This window comes from Diaphorina citri, unplaced genomic scaffold (genome assembly GCF_000475195.1).
Source record: "Diaphorina citri unplaced genomic scaffold, Diaci psyllid genome assembly version 1.1 scaffold2, whole genome shotgun sequence".
NCBI lineage: Eukaryota > Metazoa > Arthropoda > Insecta > Hemiptera > Psyllidae > Diaphorina > Diaphorina citri.
The window spans coordinates 49,065-68,042 of NW_007377441.1; the positions used below are offsets into that span (position 1 = coordinate 49,065).

Below are 18,978 nucleotides of genomic sequence, written 5' to 3' on the forward strand. Positions count from 1 at the left end.
CCCTCAGAAGAGGGGAAATTTTGTACAATAAAATAAATTGAATTGAATTGAATTGAATTGAAACTGTCTCAGTTACCGAAGGATAAATTAATACGACTCCGGCGAGAATGGCATGTTGGGGGACAACGACAACTAATGCTTTCCTCTTCAATTAAATGGTCAAAACACAATCACGCCAGCCTAGTTTTAGCTTAGTTGGTAGTGCGTCTGCCTTGTAAGCGCTAGGCTGCGGGTTCGATTCCCGCCCGGGGCGGATTTTATCCTGATGGGATAATGTTCGTTCTCGGAACGGCTGGCTTTCTCCTATCCTGTCTTCCTTCTCTCTTCGATTTCGGGACGATAAGACCATAGCAGTTACAGTTCCCTCTGTCAAACCTCTTGGGGGGGGGAAAAAAAAACAACACACAATCACACTACAAATTCCTATCGGCCAGTCTGCTCTTGGTTGGTCCTTACAGGCAATTCTTTAAACAAGGGAGGAGCATAAGCACCCTACGAACCTCAATCAAAATTTGTGAGCGAAAAAAAGATTGAAATAGAGCCATGTACCTATGAAATAAGAGCATATCTTGTTTCTTTATACTGCCAGCATAGGACTAGAAAGTCCCTTTGACTGGGCTGTTTTGACTGATGGAAACGTTTCCTGTATTCCAGCGAACGGACATTTAAAACACCCTCGTGGCAAAATGGAAGGCTGGAAAATCAACCCGAAAATACCAATGGACGAAGAGAATTTCAATCTGAGGGCGGATGGCACTCTTCAAGTGAAGCAACCTGGACTCTACTTTGTATATGCTCAGGTATAAAATAGAATAGAATATACCTTGGTTATCCTGCTGGGATAGGACTAAAAAGTCCCTTTAAGTACCCCCGTTGTCTAACCAAGGTCTCATATATTTTGACACATTATGGGGAACACATATTACAAACACCCTAATTAATTAGAAGAAAAAAGGGTATAGGACAGTTTGTTCATTCACCTATCACTGGGTCTACAGTCTACAGTACCATGTTGACCAAACAAGCTTATTCAGAAGGGCTGCTCGTCTTCCTCATTCAAAGGATATCCCTCAATATTCAGTGGGGGAACTTGACAGTGTCCAAGGGCTCTACCATAATAATGAAAAGTAAACAAAAAATAATAATTAAAAGTAAAAGTCATATAATGTACTTATACATAGGCTTGCCAAATATCCAAAATGTCGATTCGGGACGCGAATCCGCGAACATAATTGCCAAATCCGCGAACATAATCGCAAAATCCGCGAACAAAATCGCCAAATCCGCGAAAATAATCGCGAAATCCGCGAAAATAATCGCGAAATCCGCNNNAAAAAATTGAATAAAAAAAAAAAAAAAAAAACTCACTGCCTGGGACTCATTCTGTTTTCAGATATCAGTGGCTAAGAAGAGCCTGTACGAGTACGAGGATTCTTCCTATGATAACTACGACACTGACGATGTAGAGGACGTGGGAGACACAGCACCACCTCCGCCACTGCCCATAGGTCCTGCCTCCGAGGAGCAAAACAACTACCATCCCAATGTGGGATCCAAAGGTTAGTTACCCTATTCAAATGACGATTATTAGTACATAGACGATTATTAGTGCAGACGATATGAACTACGACACTGAGGATGTGGGAGACACAGCACCACCTCCGCCACTGCCCATAGGTCCTGCCTCCGAGGAGCAAAACAACTACCATCCCAATGTGGGATCCAAAGGTTAGTACAGGCGCTATGAGCTATAACCCTGAAGCATGCTTCAAGGCAATATGTAAAATCCTTCAAGACAATAGTCCGAAGGAATGTTAACTCCAATGCTGCTCTCCTCTCCTATTTCTCCTACTTTCATAGTGGCATGAGCTATGGTATAGTGTATTGGGGCTTCTCATCCGAGATAAAGGACATATTTCTCCTGCAAAAAAAGAGCAGTTCGTGCTATTTTTGGCCTTGCAAGACACATATCTTGCAAGCCCATCTTTAAAGAGAGACAAATCCCAACTGTCTTGCCCAGGTCATACTGGATACCTGTACTCTTGTACACAGAGTCGCCTCCACCCTCTCTAGGCAAAGTGAAATCCATGATCATAACACAAGAAATAAGAACAAACTACTCCTTAGTTCAAACAAAATCATGGATAGATCTTTCCTTAGGGAGGGTATTCAACTCTATAACGGTCTGACGGACCAAGAAAAATTACTTGGTCCCTCAGACTTCAAAAACTCTCTCAAGGGGCGACTCCTAGAACTAGTACCCTACTCCTTCGAAGAATTTACAGGTTGACAGTATGACCTGGGATTCTAGCTACCTATTCTTCCCCCCCCCCCTCCTTGATTATGTTTATTATGACTAACTGACGATTATGTTCGTTCTCAGTGACACCCAAGTCTCAACAAGTCGAGGACTTCAATATACCAGACCACAATACCGATGCTACCAAAGAAGACAGAGTCCCGCTTGACACGAACACTACTAGGCAGAAACCTGCTACTGTTACTACGGAAGAAAATACGTCCAGGTACAGGCGACAGACAGCGGCAATCCGCCCCGAGCGGGAATCGAACCCGCGGCCTAGCGCTTACAAGTCAGACGCGCCACCAACCAAGCTAACTAGGCTGGCTCTATACATATTCTTATATCATTTATTTTGTTTCCAGATTTTCTACACAAACAACTCGACACAAGAGGATGTCAGTATAATCTCTGGCTTTGACATCTTACTCAACGGGACACCTACAATGAAATGTGTCAGCACGGGACTACCACCAAGGTACAACAGCCAGTCACGGAATCAATCATTTGCATGATACAAATTTCTTGACCCCGCCGGGAATCGAACCCGGGTCCGCTGAGTGGGCCCCACAACAGCCAGTCACGGGATCAATCATTTGCATGATACAAATTTCTTGACCCCGCCGGGAATCGAACCCGGGTCTCCCGCGCGTGCAACGCGAGTGCAGGTGACCCCTAACCAGGGAGCTGACCCATCGTCATAATCTGCAGAAGACTACTTAAGCTGGCATTGCTGCAAATGCCTTGATATCCTCTATTGGCTCAGAAACTACTTATTATGATAGAAGAACCTTGGATAGTCAAACAAATTTTCAATTTTATCAACGGCAACTGCTCACCAAAGAGCAAAGAGTAGGGTAAGGTCCTCTTCTTTTACAGTGTTACCTACAACTTCCATCAACTTTCTTTTTCAGCATATAGATAATCTCTTGATACATGGAATGAAGTCGATTTGCTATTAGTACTTCATAGATCTCTATGACTCTGACTCTATACATGCAAAGCTGCTCAGACAAAAAGACAACTGTAGCCTATTTTGTAGATTTCATTACACTTTGACCCTGCAGCCATGCTACAACTTCCATCAACGTTCTTTTTCAGCATATAGATAATCTCTTGATACACGGAATGAAGACGATTTGCTATTAGTACTTCATAGATCTCTATGACTGACTCTATACATGCAAAGCTGCTCAGACAAAAAGACAACTGTAGCCTATTTTGTAGATTTCATTACACTTTGACCCTGCAGCCATGGGTGAAAAAATTCTCAAGCTTCCTTACTATTTGAAAGAGAACCAGCTTGAGCTTGAAGATATCTGTGCATGTGGATCATTCAGTATTGATTCTGACTGTCTGTATTATAATGACTGCTCCAATCTCAAATACTTGTACCCACCTTATTTGAAAAGTCAAACACTGGATGAACCTTTTGATCTCAACCAAGACTACGATAAAATTGTTCCAAAGATGAGTGAAGGTGCTCCAGATCTAAGCAATATCATGGCATGGCTGAGAGAGAACCCAGAAAAAGCTCAAGTTGTAAGTATACCTACCTGATGTGCTCATGTGCCTAACTATTTACTATGAAATGTTTCCAGTTGGATTATTGAAGGGGAATAATATTTGCACAAATTTGATGCAAAAAAACCACTACACCACTGTTGTTGGTTAGACCTATCTATATAAATAACATTGTAGCTTTGTCTGTAGAATCATGATTTTTTTTTAGTTATTCTTAGTCCTTATGCATCCGCAATTACAAAAATCACATTGGCAAATTTTCTGTCTGTATGTATGTCTGTCACATTGATAGACTTTTTGCTGTCCTCTTTTCACGAGAAAATGGCTTTACCAGTATTGATGAAATTTTTGTGGTTGTTAAGAAGAGTACTTAGGGTGACATAGGCTACTTAAAATTGTCACATTCCATCCTGATTCAAAGTGGTGGCCTATTATAAATCTAAGACCTTCAACACACAAACTTGAACTGAGGTATAGAGATTGCATAACCTGATCATTAAGACACATTGACATGATTTCAGGACTTTGTGACCTTCAGAGGAACCTATTCGGGCATTATGATCGGTTCACTTGTCGAGAACAAAATAGATTGGAGACTCGGAGCTTGCAGGATCAACAACACCATTTATCTATGCCAATTTGATACAGAGTTGAAGAAGAAGAATATTCAAGAACAGAAAGCTGACCCACAGTTGGTTAGATCTTCACAGTGGGGCTACAAGTTTGAACAGTTTATGTTGACAGGTAATTTTAACATTTTAAATTCAATATTAATATGAAAAGCATAATTAACATAGTACTAATCTAAGTACTACATAATTTATTATCCCCCAAAAAATACCACTTTGTGGCTTAAAAAAAGGCCCCGCCAAGTCTTTCCTCCCAAAATATTACCAAAACTGACATCCCACCCCAAAAAAAGATGAGAAATCAATTTTGTACCCCCCCCCCCCATTATTTGCTTCATAATTTGTGTGCTCCTCCTTCACATAGTACCTACGTTTCTTTCCCCTCATTGCACTCCTCTTTCCTCTAATCTCACTTCTGCTTTACTGCATTGGTGGCGTGCAATACTTTAAACATGAAATTGATAGTACAAAGGCAATAGGCATAGTAACATCATTTGGTAAGGTTTGGTGAGTTTGGGTTATTTCTGAGTGAAAAACACCATAGTAATATCATTGGGTAAGTTTTAGGAAGTTTGAATCGTTTCCGAGTGAAAAATACCATAATAACATCATTGGGTAAATTTTATTAAGTTTGGGCCATTTCCGAGTTAAATGGGCCGAGGTCAGTTCCGAGGCCATTTCCGAGATGCGAAATCTCCCTAGTAACATAGTAACATTATTTCCGAGGCCATTTCCGAGATGCGAAATCTCCCTAGTAACATAGTAACATTATTCGGTAAGATTTGGTAAGTTCCGATTGGGTAAGATTTGGTAAGTTCCGATAATTTCCGAGTGATAAATACCATAATAACATCACTGGTTAACTTTTGGTAAGTTCCGATCATTTTCAAGTGTAAAATACCATAAGCCGTTTAATACCGTTTGATAAACTATTACTCTAGCTAGGTAATGAGTAGGGTAAATTTTATTAAGTTCGGGCCATTTCCGAGTTAAAAATAACATAGTAACATTATTGGGTAAGATTTGGTAAGTTCCGATAATTTCCGAGTGATAAATACCATAATAACATCACTGGTTAAGTTTTGGTAAGTTCCGATCATTTTCAAGTGTAAAATACCATAAGCCGTTTAATACCGTTTGATAAACTATTACTCTAGCTAGGTAATGAGTTGGGTGACTGCTTTGGGCTAACATTTGGTTTTGGCTACAAAAAGTTTATGAGTGAATGCTCTTTGCTATTTCTTTAGCAAGGGAACCTATCCTTCCATACCAAAGACAATAAAAAAAAAAAATGTTATTTTTTCATCAGCAGATGAATAAATCATACATGTGCTTTCCGTTACAGAGGACCCTTCAGTGAAACCAAGATGCAAGGGAACCTATCCTTCCATACCAAAGACAATAAATAAAAAAAAAAAAAAATGTTATTTTTTCATCAGCAGATGAATAAATCATACATGTGCTTTCCGTTACAGAGGACCCTTCAGTGAAACCAAGATGCCAAGGAGAACTCAATGAGAACAAGCAGTTCTGTGTCATGTTTCAAGCAAAACTGAAACACTTTAAGTTACTGTATGGTGCTGAAATGGATGGTGTTATTAGTGAAACAAAAATAGAGCCGGACAAATTGCCAGGAGAACTGAAGAATGTTGAATTTGTTGAGCTGAAAACTGGAAAACCTTATGGGTATGTGCATACATTATTAGATGGGTAGATTTTCTTTTGTTCAACTGATATTGATCTCTACTTGTTTATATGGATTTTACAATTTTCCAGTTGATATTGAATGGCATAGTGTAAATCCGTAAATGTAGGTACCTTAAGATTAAGAGGGTCATTTTTTGTTTTTTTTTATTTGTGGTCTGGCTGTATTTTGTTATCTGCAAATAAAAAAGAGTAAGAAAAAAAAAAAAAAAAACTCTGGTACAGTAGTTGTTGCTATCAAATCCAGTCTTACGGCTTCTGACAGTCTAATGATGTTTTCTTGAATTTTAATTTTTGATCCACAGTTTAAAAATGTTGAAATGGTGGGCACAAAGTTATTTTGTTGGGATCAAGAATATTATTTGTGGAGAAAAGGATGGAAATGAAGTGAAGTCACTCAAACAGATATATGTTGACAATATTCTACGTACAATAAATGTGAGTACCTACCCCTATTTAATGTAAAAAAAAGTAGAGTAAACTGTAACACCAGAGGTCTTATTCATCTGCTGATAGTAGAATTATCTCAATGGCGGGACCGCCCTATCTCAACTTGAGATAATAGGGTCGCGTAATAAAAAAAAAAAAAAAAAAAAAAAAAAAAAAAAAACCCTACTTTTTTCTCGGGGGGGAAAAAATTTTAAAATTTAAAAAAAAAAAAAAAAAAAACAAGTACCCTGACTTTATCTCAGGGTGCAGAAAATATTTAAAATTCCTTTTAAGTAATGAAAACATTCTTCTTTCAGTTCAAAGGGAGGAAAATAACGGAGAGCAACTGCTGCAACTTGGTCGCGGACATTTTACAATTTATCCAAAACCGAGTGTTTGGTTCTGATGAGGGGACCTACTGGCTGTTTGAATGGCATCCTCAGGATAAGTTGAAAATAAGAGCTTCCATGACGCAGAACCCGGAGTACAAGTTTCTGGATGAAGACTTCGTGAGTTTCATGAAATCACAACCCAGTCTGCAGAAGGATATGGATTCTCAACCACGGAAATATATGAAGACATCGCATGATAGTGAACACAGGGGCAGAGGAAGGCATCAGGAGGGAGAGCGTTGGCATCGTAGAAATAGACAAGATTATTGATCTAGTGGTGACAGCACGTTGAATGCACCAGTTTCCAATGGATCACTAAGCAACGTTGTGCGTGGTTAGTATCCGGATGAGTGACTAGTGGGGGAATTGCCTGCTGTTGACTTTTCTTGGCCCCAATCAGGCCGCATGGCGTAAATGTGATACATATTTTCCAATCCATCGGGTTATTATTTATTAATAATAATAATAATAGTGCTTATTTATACTGCTCGCATAGGACTGAAAAGTCCCTTTACTCCAGCAGTAGGCTACTACTATTATTGTGGTCAAAGTCTCAAATTATATGAGGATAAAATTCCATACCTCGGCTGGGATTGAACCCACGCCCTTCTGTTTACCAGGGGCGAGTGCCTTGACCACTACACCACCGAGGCAGGTATTATTATTATTAGTATTATGGCCTTTATTTTCACATTCACACAAGAACGGTACACACTGCCCATCAATGTTCCAAAGTTGGAAATAGGCGGGTTGGAAATTTTGAACAATCGTAATTGACATTCAACTTGGAGTCAGCCGTCTTGAGGGCCATGTTGTCTTTGACTTTATGGAAACCTCTTGACGGAGAAAACGGTTCGTGTGGCGCTGTAAGGGATTCTTAATTGTCATATAAGACTGAACACACCAAACAGGAGCTATCGCCACACATTTGACAGTTGTTAACCCCACAGTGGTGCCTCTTCAAAGGTACAATCGAAGTTTTGTCAAAATTGACAATATTTCATCTTTTTGTCGCAAGATAGTGTTTCATCATCTATCTTCTCCTGCAATCCACCACCATGCCAAGAAGGTACAAACAGGTATGCCCAAGAGTTGTATTATTATTATTATTGTAGGGGATAGCAAGGTGAAGAGGGGGAGGATTACCACTCACCTGGTGTGTTTCTTCACGCTTACTTTGATGCCGGCGTTGTCCTTTTCTTCCTTTGGGGTGTGGATCGGAAAAAGAGTGTGTTCACTGTGTGGACTGTATGGCGTGGTTATGTCATTAAAAAAAATGACAATTCTTGGCTGTTTGTCAGCCATTTATTTGGAAAATTTGTTTATTTTCTATGTTATGGAACAGTACAAAAATGAAATGAATGAAAATAGAAGATCTAGAACACAAAAGAGATCTTTAGACAAAATAAGAACTTCTAGATTCATTGATGTCTATCTTGGAAGCAAGGCAAACACATGGCGGCCACCAACCAGCTCTAGGCCAGGCCCCGAGTCAGCGGGGGAACTTTTGGGGCTTGGAAGCTTTGAAACGTCGAGAATTGGAATGGGAGGGGGCAAAGTTAGGTCTAGCAGGGGACTTGGCGGTTTTACCTTTCTTCCTGGAAGAAAGGGGGGAAACCCGGAATTCTCTTGATGGGGCCATGGGTCGGGGGGTGGGGCGAGTTGGGCGAAAGGCCAAAGGATGGGCCTTGACAAAATCAGTAAACTGAGCCTCCTCGAAGAGACAGGAAGGGGAAGGAGGAATAGCCCTCACTAATCTGGCTAACTGGGGGTCCTTAGGCTCTATAAGCCTACGCCGAGCTTCAAAGCACTCGGCTCTCTTACCGCAGACATACTGAAGCAGGTTATCAGACACCTGCTTCAATTCACCGTCATCACTAAAAATTGACCCCAACTCCTCCCTCACTTCGGGGAATTTCTCGCCTGAAGCGTTCATAGCACCAGACAGCGCATTCCTTTGAAGAAGGAGGCCATGGGACAGAGTCCCTAGAAAAGAGTCCTGCCTGGAAAGGTTTTCAAATGCCGTACTGTTGGGAAGAGGAATTTCCTCCGGGACAGAGAGGGGTTTAAATACACCCCCCGCCTGAAGAGCCTTCTGAGACTCCGAATACCTAACCCTATTCCAAGCAGGACTACCAAGCTTTTGGCAAGAAATTCCCTGAGAAGCAAGTTCCGGGTCAGGGTCAGGAACGGAAGGCTCCCGTTCCCTAGTAGAGGGAGCAAATGAGAAGAGTGGAGGGGAAATGCAAGCCTCGTCCTCAGAGTTGGATTTTTCTTCAGTATAGAGAGCCAGGGGTGGGATATGGAGAGCTAGAGGTGGGATAAGGAGAGCCAGGGGTGGGGTATGGAGAGCCAAGGGTGGGGTAATAGGGTATGGATGTTTGCATGGGGTGGAGGTGGGTTCCATGTTGAGGTTGAGGGAGGGGTGGATATTCTGTTGGTGTCATGTATATCGTGTTGGGGTATTGGTGAGATATCGGGTATGGATATCCAAAGTTTGATTGTGTTGTTCGGTGCGTGTTAATGATGTTTTCCTTGGGTTTATTATTACGAAAATGTGGCAAGTTTGTAGGTTTTTTATGAGGTATGTTGAGAAGCGATGGGATTCGAGAAGATTGAGACCTATAATAATTATTGTATGTTTGTCTCACAGGTAATTTTACGTGATGATTCCCATTCTTATTATTCTTTATGTAGTTACGAGACTTGGTGTTAGATATATTAGAATCTACATTGTGTGTATTTTTATTATTATCAAATAATTTTGATACAACTCTATACCAATATGCATGTCTTTCTCTCTCAGAAATTCCTCCTCCAATGAGAGAGTCGATTGTAACTCCTGTACCAAAGAAAGGTAACGACATTGCAATTAGTTTGATATTTCTTTTCTTTTTAGGAGATTTGATAGAGGGAACTGTAACAACGAAAGTCTTATCGTGCCGAAATCGAAGAGAGGAGGACAGGATAGGAGAAAGCTATCCGTTTCGAAAACGGACCTTATGTATTGAATTCGCTCCGGGCGGGGATCCAGTGATCTAGCGCTTGTAAGGCTGAGAGGAAACTTTTTTTTAAACTCATATTGATCACTTTCACTCTGCCGGCCAAAATGAAATGACTACTCACCATTTCGAAGAGCCAGAAGCCAGTCTTGCCGTTCTTGTTCGATCGGGGTGATCAGATATAGAATGACATCCTGTCCCCCCGGGGTGGTGTACCAAATCTGAATGGAAAACCCCGCAGTCTGTCCGCCCACAGTACTCCCGTTGAGGAGATTGTTGGTGTCCAAATTACTGTCGTCTAACCCTTGACCCCCATCCGGAGATATATTGGCCCGCTCAACCACAGAAATGCTCTCCAAAGGGATGCGACCCCGCTCCTTTTTCCTCTGAAAATATAGTCGAGGCCTTTGAGAAAGGGAAGGGGAGAGAAGGGTATGAGACCTATCTAGCATTTGTACAATATTAAAGTTTTTGTTTACCCTTTCGGTCTATGTGGATGCCATCGTGTGTGTAATGGTTAGGTTTTAAATATTTCGAGGGTTCAAGAAAGTCGAAGTTTGTGATGCCTTTAATGTGATTTTTGATTAAACAATTTAGCTTTTTTATATGGAAGTTAATTTTTTTGGTGTCAAATCTATGGGGGATTAGGATGAGGGTTGCTTTCTGATTTTTGGTTTTAGCGTATAACTTATCAATAGCACTTTTGATATCATCCCATGATGTTTTAAACACATCATTTGTACCTGCAAAAAATACAATATGGGTTTCAGGGTCAATTCTATTACTATCAATTTCGTCAACAATCTGGGCGATGGTTTTTCCTGGTCTAAGAATACAATTAATCTTACAAGTTTTAGGTACTAAACTAGACAAAATATAGTTTACATCTCTAACATGACTGTCTCCTGCAACCAATATTTTTTTAACTGCAGAAGAAGTTTTGATCTCTTCTCTCACGGGTGGCTCTGGATTTAGTGACTCGGTCTCTGGAGTTTTCGTTTTTTCGCCTTCCATTGTGTCATCCGTGGAATGAGAAGTTCTGAATGACATCACGCTGTCATTAAGATCCTGAGTGAATTGTAAGTTCCCAAGTGCTGGTGGTTGTTCTTCTATTTGCTTCCTGAGCTTTTGCAAGTTTTCTTGGTCTACTTTCCATGCGGCCTCCATTGTCTCTAGTGACGTTCTAAGTCTGAGAATTTCAGCCTCCTGTGTGTCGTCAGTTTTACTTGTGCTTGGAATGGCATTATCCTCTGATTCAATTGCTTTGTTTTTCATCTGCAAGATTTCTTTCCTCAATTTGTCTATGACTTCAATGTTTTCTTTGTTGTGTTTGTCGTCCTCATCAATCTCCTTCTGTAGGTCAGCATAGAGTTTCTTCATTTTAACATATTGTTCTTTGTATTCCAGCGTTTTTTGGTCAGATTTACGAAAAAGAGATTTCATTTGTTTGATCTCTTCATTAAGCTTATTATTAAGTACAAGAGCATTGTTGTATTCCTCTAGCGTTGATCCTAGGATGTTGTTAAGAGATTCTGATATTGGAACATTGTCAGAAGAGGATATGAGATTTTTGATTTCCCAGTATAATTGGAATGCAATCTCTTGGACTGCATTGTCATATTTGTCTAAGAATGTAAGGTCCATGTCCTTTTTAAGGATTAAGATTTGCTGTCTATTTACCATAATTTTAGTGTCTGTTTTTAATCATTAAAATATCATAGATGGTAGTAAAAGGGACAACTATGATGTGTGAGTATGTGTCCAGTCATATATTATGACTATTATCATTGAACATGAGTAGATAAAACTAATGTGTTCTTTAGAATAGATCTATAGGTAGTATATATGTTTGTCACGAGAATCTTATCTTAGATAGAATATTAGATAGGTGTACGTATATAGTTTTTATGATTCTAATTCTGACTAAGTAAAAGCGCGGGAAAAAGGGACGCCGTGACAAGCGTCTTTGAAATTAATTAAAAAATGAAAAAAAATGTAATTCACTTCTAAAAAATATGATTATGTAGAGAAAAAAATTTTACACTCAGCAAAATTATTTAGGACTTTGTAAAAATTAGATAAGGTGTCAAAAAATATAAAATTGTGTTAAAAATTTCAATGTAACAGTTATAGGTCTACTCGTATCAATCGCTCAGGTGTATCATGGGTTGGATGGAAGAGAATGCCCCAGGCATTCATCCCGCCCCTTAGTTGGAATATTTTGTAGATAGTTTATTTTATAATTTATTTCATTTCTTTCTTCTTGTTATTAATTTATTATTGTGAGTAACAGTTATAGGTCTACTCGTATCAATCGCTCAGAATTTTCTTCTCTGCTTTCTCAAGAAAGCGTATCCGCTTTGCATCCGGGGGAGCCTCTGGGGCATCTCCTGAAAGAAACCAGCATAAGACAATGGGACAAGGCCCATAGCTCCCAAAAAAAGCGTTAAGAACATGGGGACCGGACAAGGCCACAGAGTCGCATGAGAGAAAAGAGAAGGCGTCTACTCAGCATGGAGACTGGGCAAGGCCACAGAGCTACATGGGAGAGGAGAGGAAAAGAAGGCCCGAGAGCCTGGTCTACGGGATTAGGCCTACGAAAGGCCGAGGGGTGACTGCGGACGAACTCTGAGAATTGTCCCTCCTCGTACAGGGCCGAAGGAGAAGGGGGAATCCTCCTTACCAGCCTAGCTAGGTGAGGGTCCCGAGGCTCTACCAGCCTACGCCGGGACTCCAGGTATTGTGCCCTCTTACCGCATACATATTGCAGAAGATGGTCGGAAACACCCTTGAACACAAACTCGTCTGAAAAGAGCGAGCCCAACTCCTCTCTAATCTCAGGATACCTTTCTACCAAGGTATTCATGGTAGACGAGAAGGCTCTTCTTTGGAGGAGTAGCCCATGGGTTAGAGTCCCAAGGAATAGCTCATGCCTCAGGCTGGGGGTCTGAACTATCCCTCTTGGGGTTGGACGCCATTCTGAAAGAAACCAGCAAAGGGTAAAGGTTAGAGGCATGAAGGAAAACATTCTTCTTTCAGTTCAAAGGGAGGAAAATAACGGAGAGCAACTGCTGCAACTTGGTTGCGGACATTTTACAATTTATCCAAAACCGAGTGTTTGGTTCCGATGAGGGGACCTACTGGCTGTTTGAATGGCATCCTCAAGATAAGTTGAAAATAAGAGCTTCCATCACGCAGAACCCGGAGTACAAGTTTCTGGATGAAGACTTCGTGAGTTTCATGAAATCACAACCCAGTCTGCAGAGGGATATGGATTCTCAACCACGGAAATATATGAAGACATCGCATGATAGTGAACACAGGGGCAGAGAAAGGCATCAGGAGGGAGAGCGTTGGCATCGTAGAAATAGACAAGATTATTGATCTAGTGGTGACAGCACGTTGAATGCACCAGTTTCCAATGGATCACTAAGCAACGTTGTGCGTGGTTAGTATCCGGATGAGTGACTAGTGGGGGAATTGCCTGCTGTTGACTTTTCTTGGCCCCAATCAGGCCGCATGGCGTAAATGTGATACATATTTTCCAATCCATCGGGTTATTATTTATTAATAATAATAATAGTGCTTATTTATACTGCTCGCACAGGACTGAAAAGTCCCTTTACTCCAGCAGTAGGCTACTACTATTATTGTGGATAGTGCTTATTTATACTGCTCGCATAGGACTGAAAAGTCCCTTTACTCCAGCAGTAGGCTACTTATATAATAATAATAGTGCTTATTTATACTGCTCGCATAGGACTGATAAGTCCCTTTACTCCAGCGTCTCAAATTATATGAGGATAAAATTCCATACCTCGGCTGGGATTGAACCCACGCCCTTCTGTTTACCAGGGGCGAGTGCCTTGACCACTACACCACCGAGGCAGGTATTATTATTATTAGTATTATGGCCTTTATTTTCACATTCACACAAGAACGGTACACACTGCAGGTATTATTATTATTAGTATTATGGCCTTTATTTTCACATTCACACAAGAACGGTAAACACTGCCCATCAATGTTCCAAAGGATAGGCGGGTTGGAAATTTTGAACAATCGTAATTGACATTCAACTTGGAGTCAGCCGTCTTGAGGGCCATGTTGTCTTTGACTTTATGCACACTGCCCATCAATGTTCCAAAGTTGGAAATAGGCGGGTTGGAAATTTTGAACAATCGTAATTGACATTCAACTTGGAGTCAGCCGTCTTGAGGGCCATGTTGTCTTTGACTTTATGGAAACCTCTTGACGGAGAAAACGGTTCGTGTGGCGCTGTAAGGGATTCTTAATTGTCATATAAGACTGAACACACCAAACAGGAGCTATCGCCACACATTTGACAGTTGTTAACCCCACAGTGGTGCCTCTTCAAAGGTACAATCGAAGTTTTGTCAAAATTGACAATATTTCATCTTTTTGTCGCAAGATAGTGTTTCATCATCTATCTTCTCCTGCAATCCACCACCATGCCAAGAAGGTACAAACAGGTATGCCCAAGAGTTGTATTATTATTATTATTGTAGGGGATAGCAAGGTGAAGAGGGGGAGGATTACCACTCACCTGGTGTGTTTCTTCACGCTTACTTTGATGCCGGCGTTGTCCTTTTCTTCCTTTGGGGTGTGGATCGGAAAAAGAGTGTGTTCACTGTGTGGACTGTATGGCGTGGTTATGTCATAAAAAAATGACAATTCTTGGCTGTCTGTCAGCCATTTATTTGGAAAATTTGTTCATTTTCTATGTGATGGAACAGTACAAAAATGAAATGAATGAAAATAGAAGATCTAGAACACAAAAGAGATCTTTAGACAAAATAAGAATAAAAAAAATGACAATTCTTGGCTGTTTGTCAGCCATTTATTTGGAAAATTTGTTTATTTTCTATGTTATGGAACAGTACAAAAATGAAATGAATGAAAATAGAAGATCTAGAACACAAAAGAGATCTTTAGACAAAATAAGAACTTCTAGATTCATTGATGTCTATCTTGGAAGCAAGGCAAACACATGGCGGCCACCAACCAGCTCTAGGCCAGGCCCCAAGTCAGCGGGGGAACTCCCGGGGCTTTGAAGCTTTGAAACGTCGATAAGATTTGGAATGGGAGGGGGCAAAGCCAGGCCTAGCAGGGGACTTGGAGGTTTTACCTTTCTTTTTGGAAGGAAGGGGGGAAGCCCGGAATTCTCTTGATGGGGCCATGGGTCGGGGGTGGGGCGAGTTGGGCGAAAGGCCAAAGGGTGGGCCTTAACAAAATCAAACTGAGCCTCCTCAGAGACAGGAAGGGGAAGGAGGAATAGCCCTCACTAATTTGGCCAATTGGGGGTCCTTAGGCTCTATAAGCCTACGCCGAGCCTCAAAGTACTCGGCTCTCTTACCACAAACATACTGAAGCAGGTTATCGGACACCTGCTTCAATTCGCCATCGTCACTGAAAATTGACCCCAACTCCTCCCTCACTTCGGGGAATTTCTCGCCTAAAGCGTTCATAGCACCAGACAGCGCATTCCTTTGAAGAAGGAGGCCATGGGACAGAGTCCGGCCTGGAAAGGTTTTCAAATGCCGTACTGTTGGGAAGAGGAATTTCCCCCGGAACAGAGAGGGGTTTGAATACACCCCCCGCCTGAAGAGCCTTCTGAGACTCCGAATACCTAACCCTATTCCAAGCAAGACTACCAAGCTTTTGGCAAGAAATTCCCTGAGAAGCAAGTTCCGGGTCAGGGTCAGGAACGGAAGGCTCCCGTTCCCTAGTAGAGGGAGCAAATGAGAAGAGTGGAGGGGAAATGCAAGCCTCGTCCTCAGAGTTGGATTTTTCTTCATCATCTTCAGAGGGAACCGCCGGAGAGTCCCTGGGAGGAATCCCCATGTGAGATCTATGAGCTGGACCCTGGTATCCACCATGGTAGAATCCATAATATCCAGGATCAATGTATGGGTAATGACCCAACGGGCCCTGAGGAGGGATCATGTAAGGGTATGCGGCAGCCAACGGCTGAGAGGGACCAGCAGGGGGAGCAGAAGCCGGGCCAGATGTAGCTCCCACCAATAGAGGGGGCAAGAGAACTGCTGGAGCAGGCCGGGAAGGGAACAGCTGCTGGGACGGACTGGGGGGGAGACAGCTGCCGGGGCAGGCTGGGAAGGAGCTGTCTGCGGGGACAGTAGACAACTGGCCGTGGGCAGAGAAGTCACCTCTGACTGCTTGGTGGAAACGGAAGCAGGCTTTCTTGACAATGCGCTCAGTATTTGTGTCATATAGCGCTCCATCTTCTCTGCTTTCTCCTCAAGAAAGCGTATCCGCTTTGCATCCGGGGGAGCCTCTGGGGTCTGTGGCTTCTTGGCGTTCATACCGCCAGCTACGAACTGGGGGCCTTTCTGGCAAGGTCACAGGCAAGACGCCTAGTTGGGTGGGGAAAGCTTCCGGCCCTGGTGTTGAATAAATCGGTTGCTCATGAGACGGCAATTCAGAGCTAGAAACCTCTGTCTGGTGCAATGGCTCTATAAGCACATGGAAATACCCCTGGGACAGGTCTATCGAGACCATGTAATCCCTTTTCTGGAGAAAGGACAGGATCCTGAAGTGGTTGATCAGGCTAAACTTCTTCGGGGAAAGGAACTGGTTGAGCCCCTTCAAGTTCAGAATCGGCCTGGTTCCGCCATTTCCCTTCGGCACCAGGAACATTTTGGAAAGGAATCCTGTGGTCGAATCCAGTCTCTTGAGGACACCCGTCTCTAGCATCTCCTGAATGTGGAGGGACATAGCTGAAGAAACCGGGGTAGCGAAGTGTTGGAGTGAGCGGAGGGGGACCAAAGGGGGCTTTGCAGAGAAGGGGATGGCGTGGCCAGACAAAATCCTCACTAATGGGGACGGAGCACCCAGGCGGATCCAAGCCTCCACAAATAGCCTGAGACGGCCTCCTACCAGCTCTGCACCGATCCTTGAGTCAGCGGTAGGACTTACGGGCCTTGAACATCTTCGAGGTTTTGGCAGGGTTTGAACCTTGAGAGATACCCGGCTTGGTGACTCTAGGTTTTGAGGGCTGCTGCTTCTCTTTCCTCTTCTGGCCCGTAGGAGCAGGCTGCTGGAAATTAACGGGAGCGGTGGGGCGGGGATTAGGCCTACGAAAGGCCGAGGGGTGACTGCGGACGAACTCTGAGAATTGTCCCTCCTCATACAGGGCCGAAGGGGAAGGGGAATCCTCCTTACCAGCCTAGCTAGGTGAGGGTCCCGAGGCTCTACCAGTCTACGCCGGGACTCCAGGCATTCTGCCCTCTTACCGCATACATATTGCAGAAGATGGTCGGAAACACCCTTGAACACAGACTCGTCTGAAAAGAGCCCAACTCCTCTCTAATATCTGGATACCTTTCTACCAAGGTATTCATGGTAGACAAGAAGACTCTTCTTTGGAGGAGTAGCCCATGGGTTAGAGTCTCAAGAAATAGCTCATGCCGAACCAGGTTCTCTCCAGTTGAGGACATTGAGTGAGGGAACTCAGAGGGAATAGCCAAGGGCTGGAAAACCCCACCTGCCTGGAGGGCCCTGTGGGATTCGGTATATCTTATCCCATTCCAGGCAGGAGAGCCAAGCTTCTGGCAAACCACTCCTTGATTGGCCAGTTCTGAATCCGGATCCGGGATTGAAGGCTCCCTTTTTTTTGTTGATGGAGCAAAAGAGAAGAGACCTGGTGGGTCACAAATGTCACAATCAACTTCCTCCTCTTCCTCTGAGAAGTCCTCTTGATCTGAAGAGACAGGGGACAAGGGGATAGGGGTCGGAGATTCAGAAAGCGGGGAAGGCTGAGCCACCTGACCCGGGATGCTCTCATTGCAGACTGGAAGTAGTGCCCGTAGTAGGAAGGGTCCCAGAAGAATGGCATCGGGTACAGATGGGGAGCCGCAGAGGGAGGGAGACCAGCTGAAGGAGCTGGCTGGGCCAGGAAGGTCACTGCTTGAGCAGGGGGAGACTGCTTGAGCCTGTGTAGGAAGCAGGACGGCCTGACCCTGAACGTGAGCCAGGGGTGTTATGCAGGGCTGGCCCGAAGAACTAGGCTGGGGGGCAGCCAAAACTGAGGCACCAGACCCGGGGGCAGCCTGAACTGTGACACTGGACTGGGGGGCAGCCTGAGCTGTGACACTGGGCTGGTGAGCAGCCTGAACAGGGGCATCAGCCTGAGCAGGGTTGGCAGGAGCAAATGCTGCCGATGAAGGACTTAGACCCGAGACCCCAGAAGCCGTACCAGGATAGCTGGCAGCTGGAGATTGATCCGCAGTGGGGGTTCTCCGGGCTGCAATGGCTTGCACCAGCTGGGCCAGACACCGTTCAATTTTGTCCGTTTTCTCTTCCAGATGGCACAGGCGCTTTGCCTCAGGCTGGGGGTCTGAACTATCCCTCTTGGGGTTGGACGCCATTCTGAAAGAAACCAGCAAAGGGTAAAGGTTAGAGGCATGAACATAACAGATAAGTCGGGGAAGGACCGCCGAGCTTACCAAGGGACAGACCTGAAAATTATTAAGCTCAGAAGTGGGACCAGGGCAAGACCGTAGAGCCCACAAACAGAGCACCAGAGGAAGACCAAGGAGGCTAAGCCAAAAGGACTGGGACAGGCCGCAGAGCCTAAAGGTAGGAAGAGCTTCTCAGCAAGAGGACCGGGACGGGGCCGCAGTGCCTACAAGAGAGAGAGAGCGAGGGGAGGCCCGTAGGCCAAAAGTGAACCTTCATGCAGGAGGACTGGGACGCGGCCGCAGAGCCTACAAGCAGAGGACACGAAAACAGGAGTTAGCACAAAGAAAGAACCGAACTGGGACGCGGCCCAGAGTCCGTACAGGAAACACCACTTACTTGGAAAACTAGGGAAAATCGCACAGCACGATTACAATGGATAAACTTAGATAAATTATTCAATAAAACAGAAACACACAACGAAAAAAATACAGAGCAAGATGTTCACACTTTGGAAATGAAGAGAGCACTGACCGCTTTTGCCTCAATCCATTTTGAGC

General features: G+C 43.5%; 2 protein-coding genes across 3 annotated transcripts in view; both read left to right on the forward strand.

Moving 5' to 3' along the window:
• Nucleotides 1-3,407, forward strand: part of LOC103509771 — a 13,615-nt gene extending 10,208 nt beyond the window's left edge. The window contains exons 3-6 of the mRNA XM_017443997.2: nucleotides 1,394-1,559; nucleotides 2,384-2,541; nucleotides 2,665-2,777; nucleotides 3,401-3,407. Coding sequence (XP_017299486.1) covers nucleotides 1,394-1,559; nucleotides 2,384-2,541; nucleotides 2,665-2,777; nucleotides 3,401-3,407 — 444 coding nt within the window. The remainder of the gene's footprint in view (nucleotides 1-1,393; nucleotides 1,560-2,383; nucleotides 2,542-2,664; nucleotides 2,778-3,400) is intronic.
• Nucleotides 1-13,607, forward strand: part of LOC103508471 (decapping and exoribonuclease protein) — a 14,349-nt gene extending 742 nt beyond the window's left edge. Inside the window, exons 2-6 of one of the 2 annotated variants that reach the window (XM_026824304.1) lie at nucleotides 3,401-3,841; nucleotides 4,345-4,567; nucleotides 5,928-6,138; nucleotides 6,462-6,594; nucleotides 13,019-13,607. In XM_026824304.1, the coding sequence (XP_026680105.1) occupies nucleotides 3,554-3,841; nucleotides 4,345-4,567; nucleotides 5,928-6,138; nucleotides 6,462-6,594; nucleotides 13,019-13,363 (1,200 nt within the window). In that variant the 5' untranslated portion in view covers nucleotides 3,401-3,553 and the 3' untranslated portion in view covers nucleotides 13,364-13,607. Of the gene's footprint in view, nucleotides 1-3,400; nucleotides 3,842-4,344; nucleotides 4,568-5,927; nucleotides 6,139-6,461; nucleotides 6,595-6,902; nucleotides 7,483-13,018 lie in introns of those variants that run through there. The other variant, XM_008473056.3, reaches the window with a different exon arrangement.
• The last annotated feature ends 5,371 nt before the right edge of the window (nucleotides 13,608-18,978 follow it).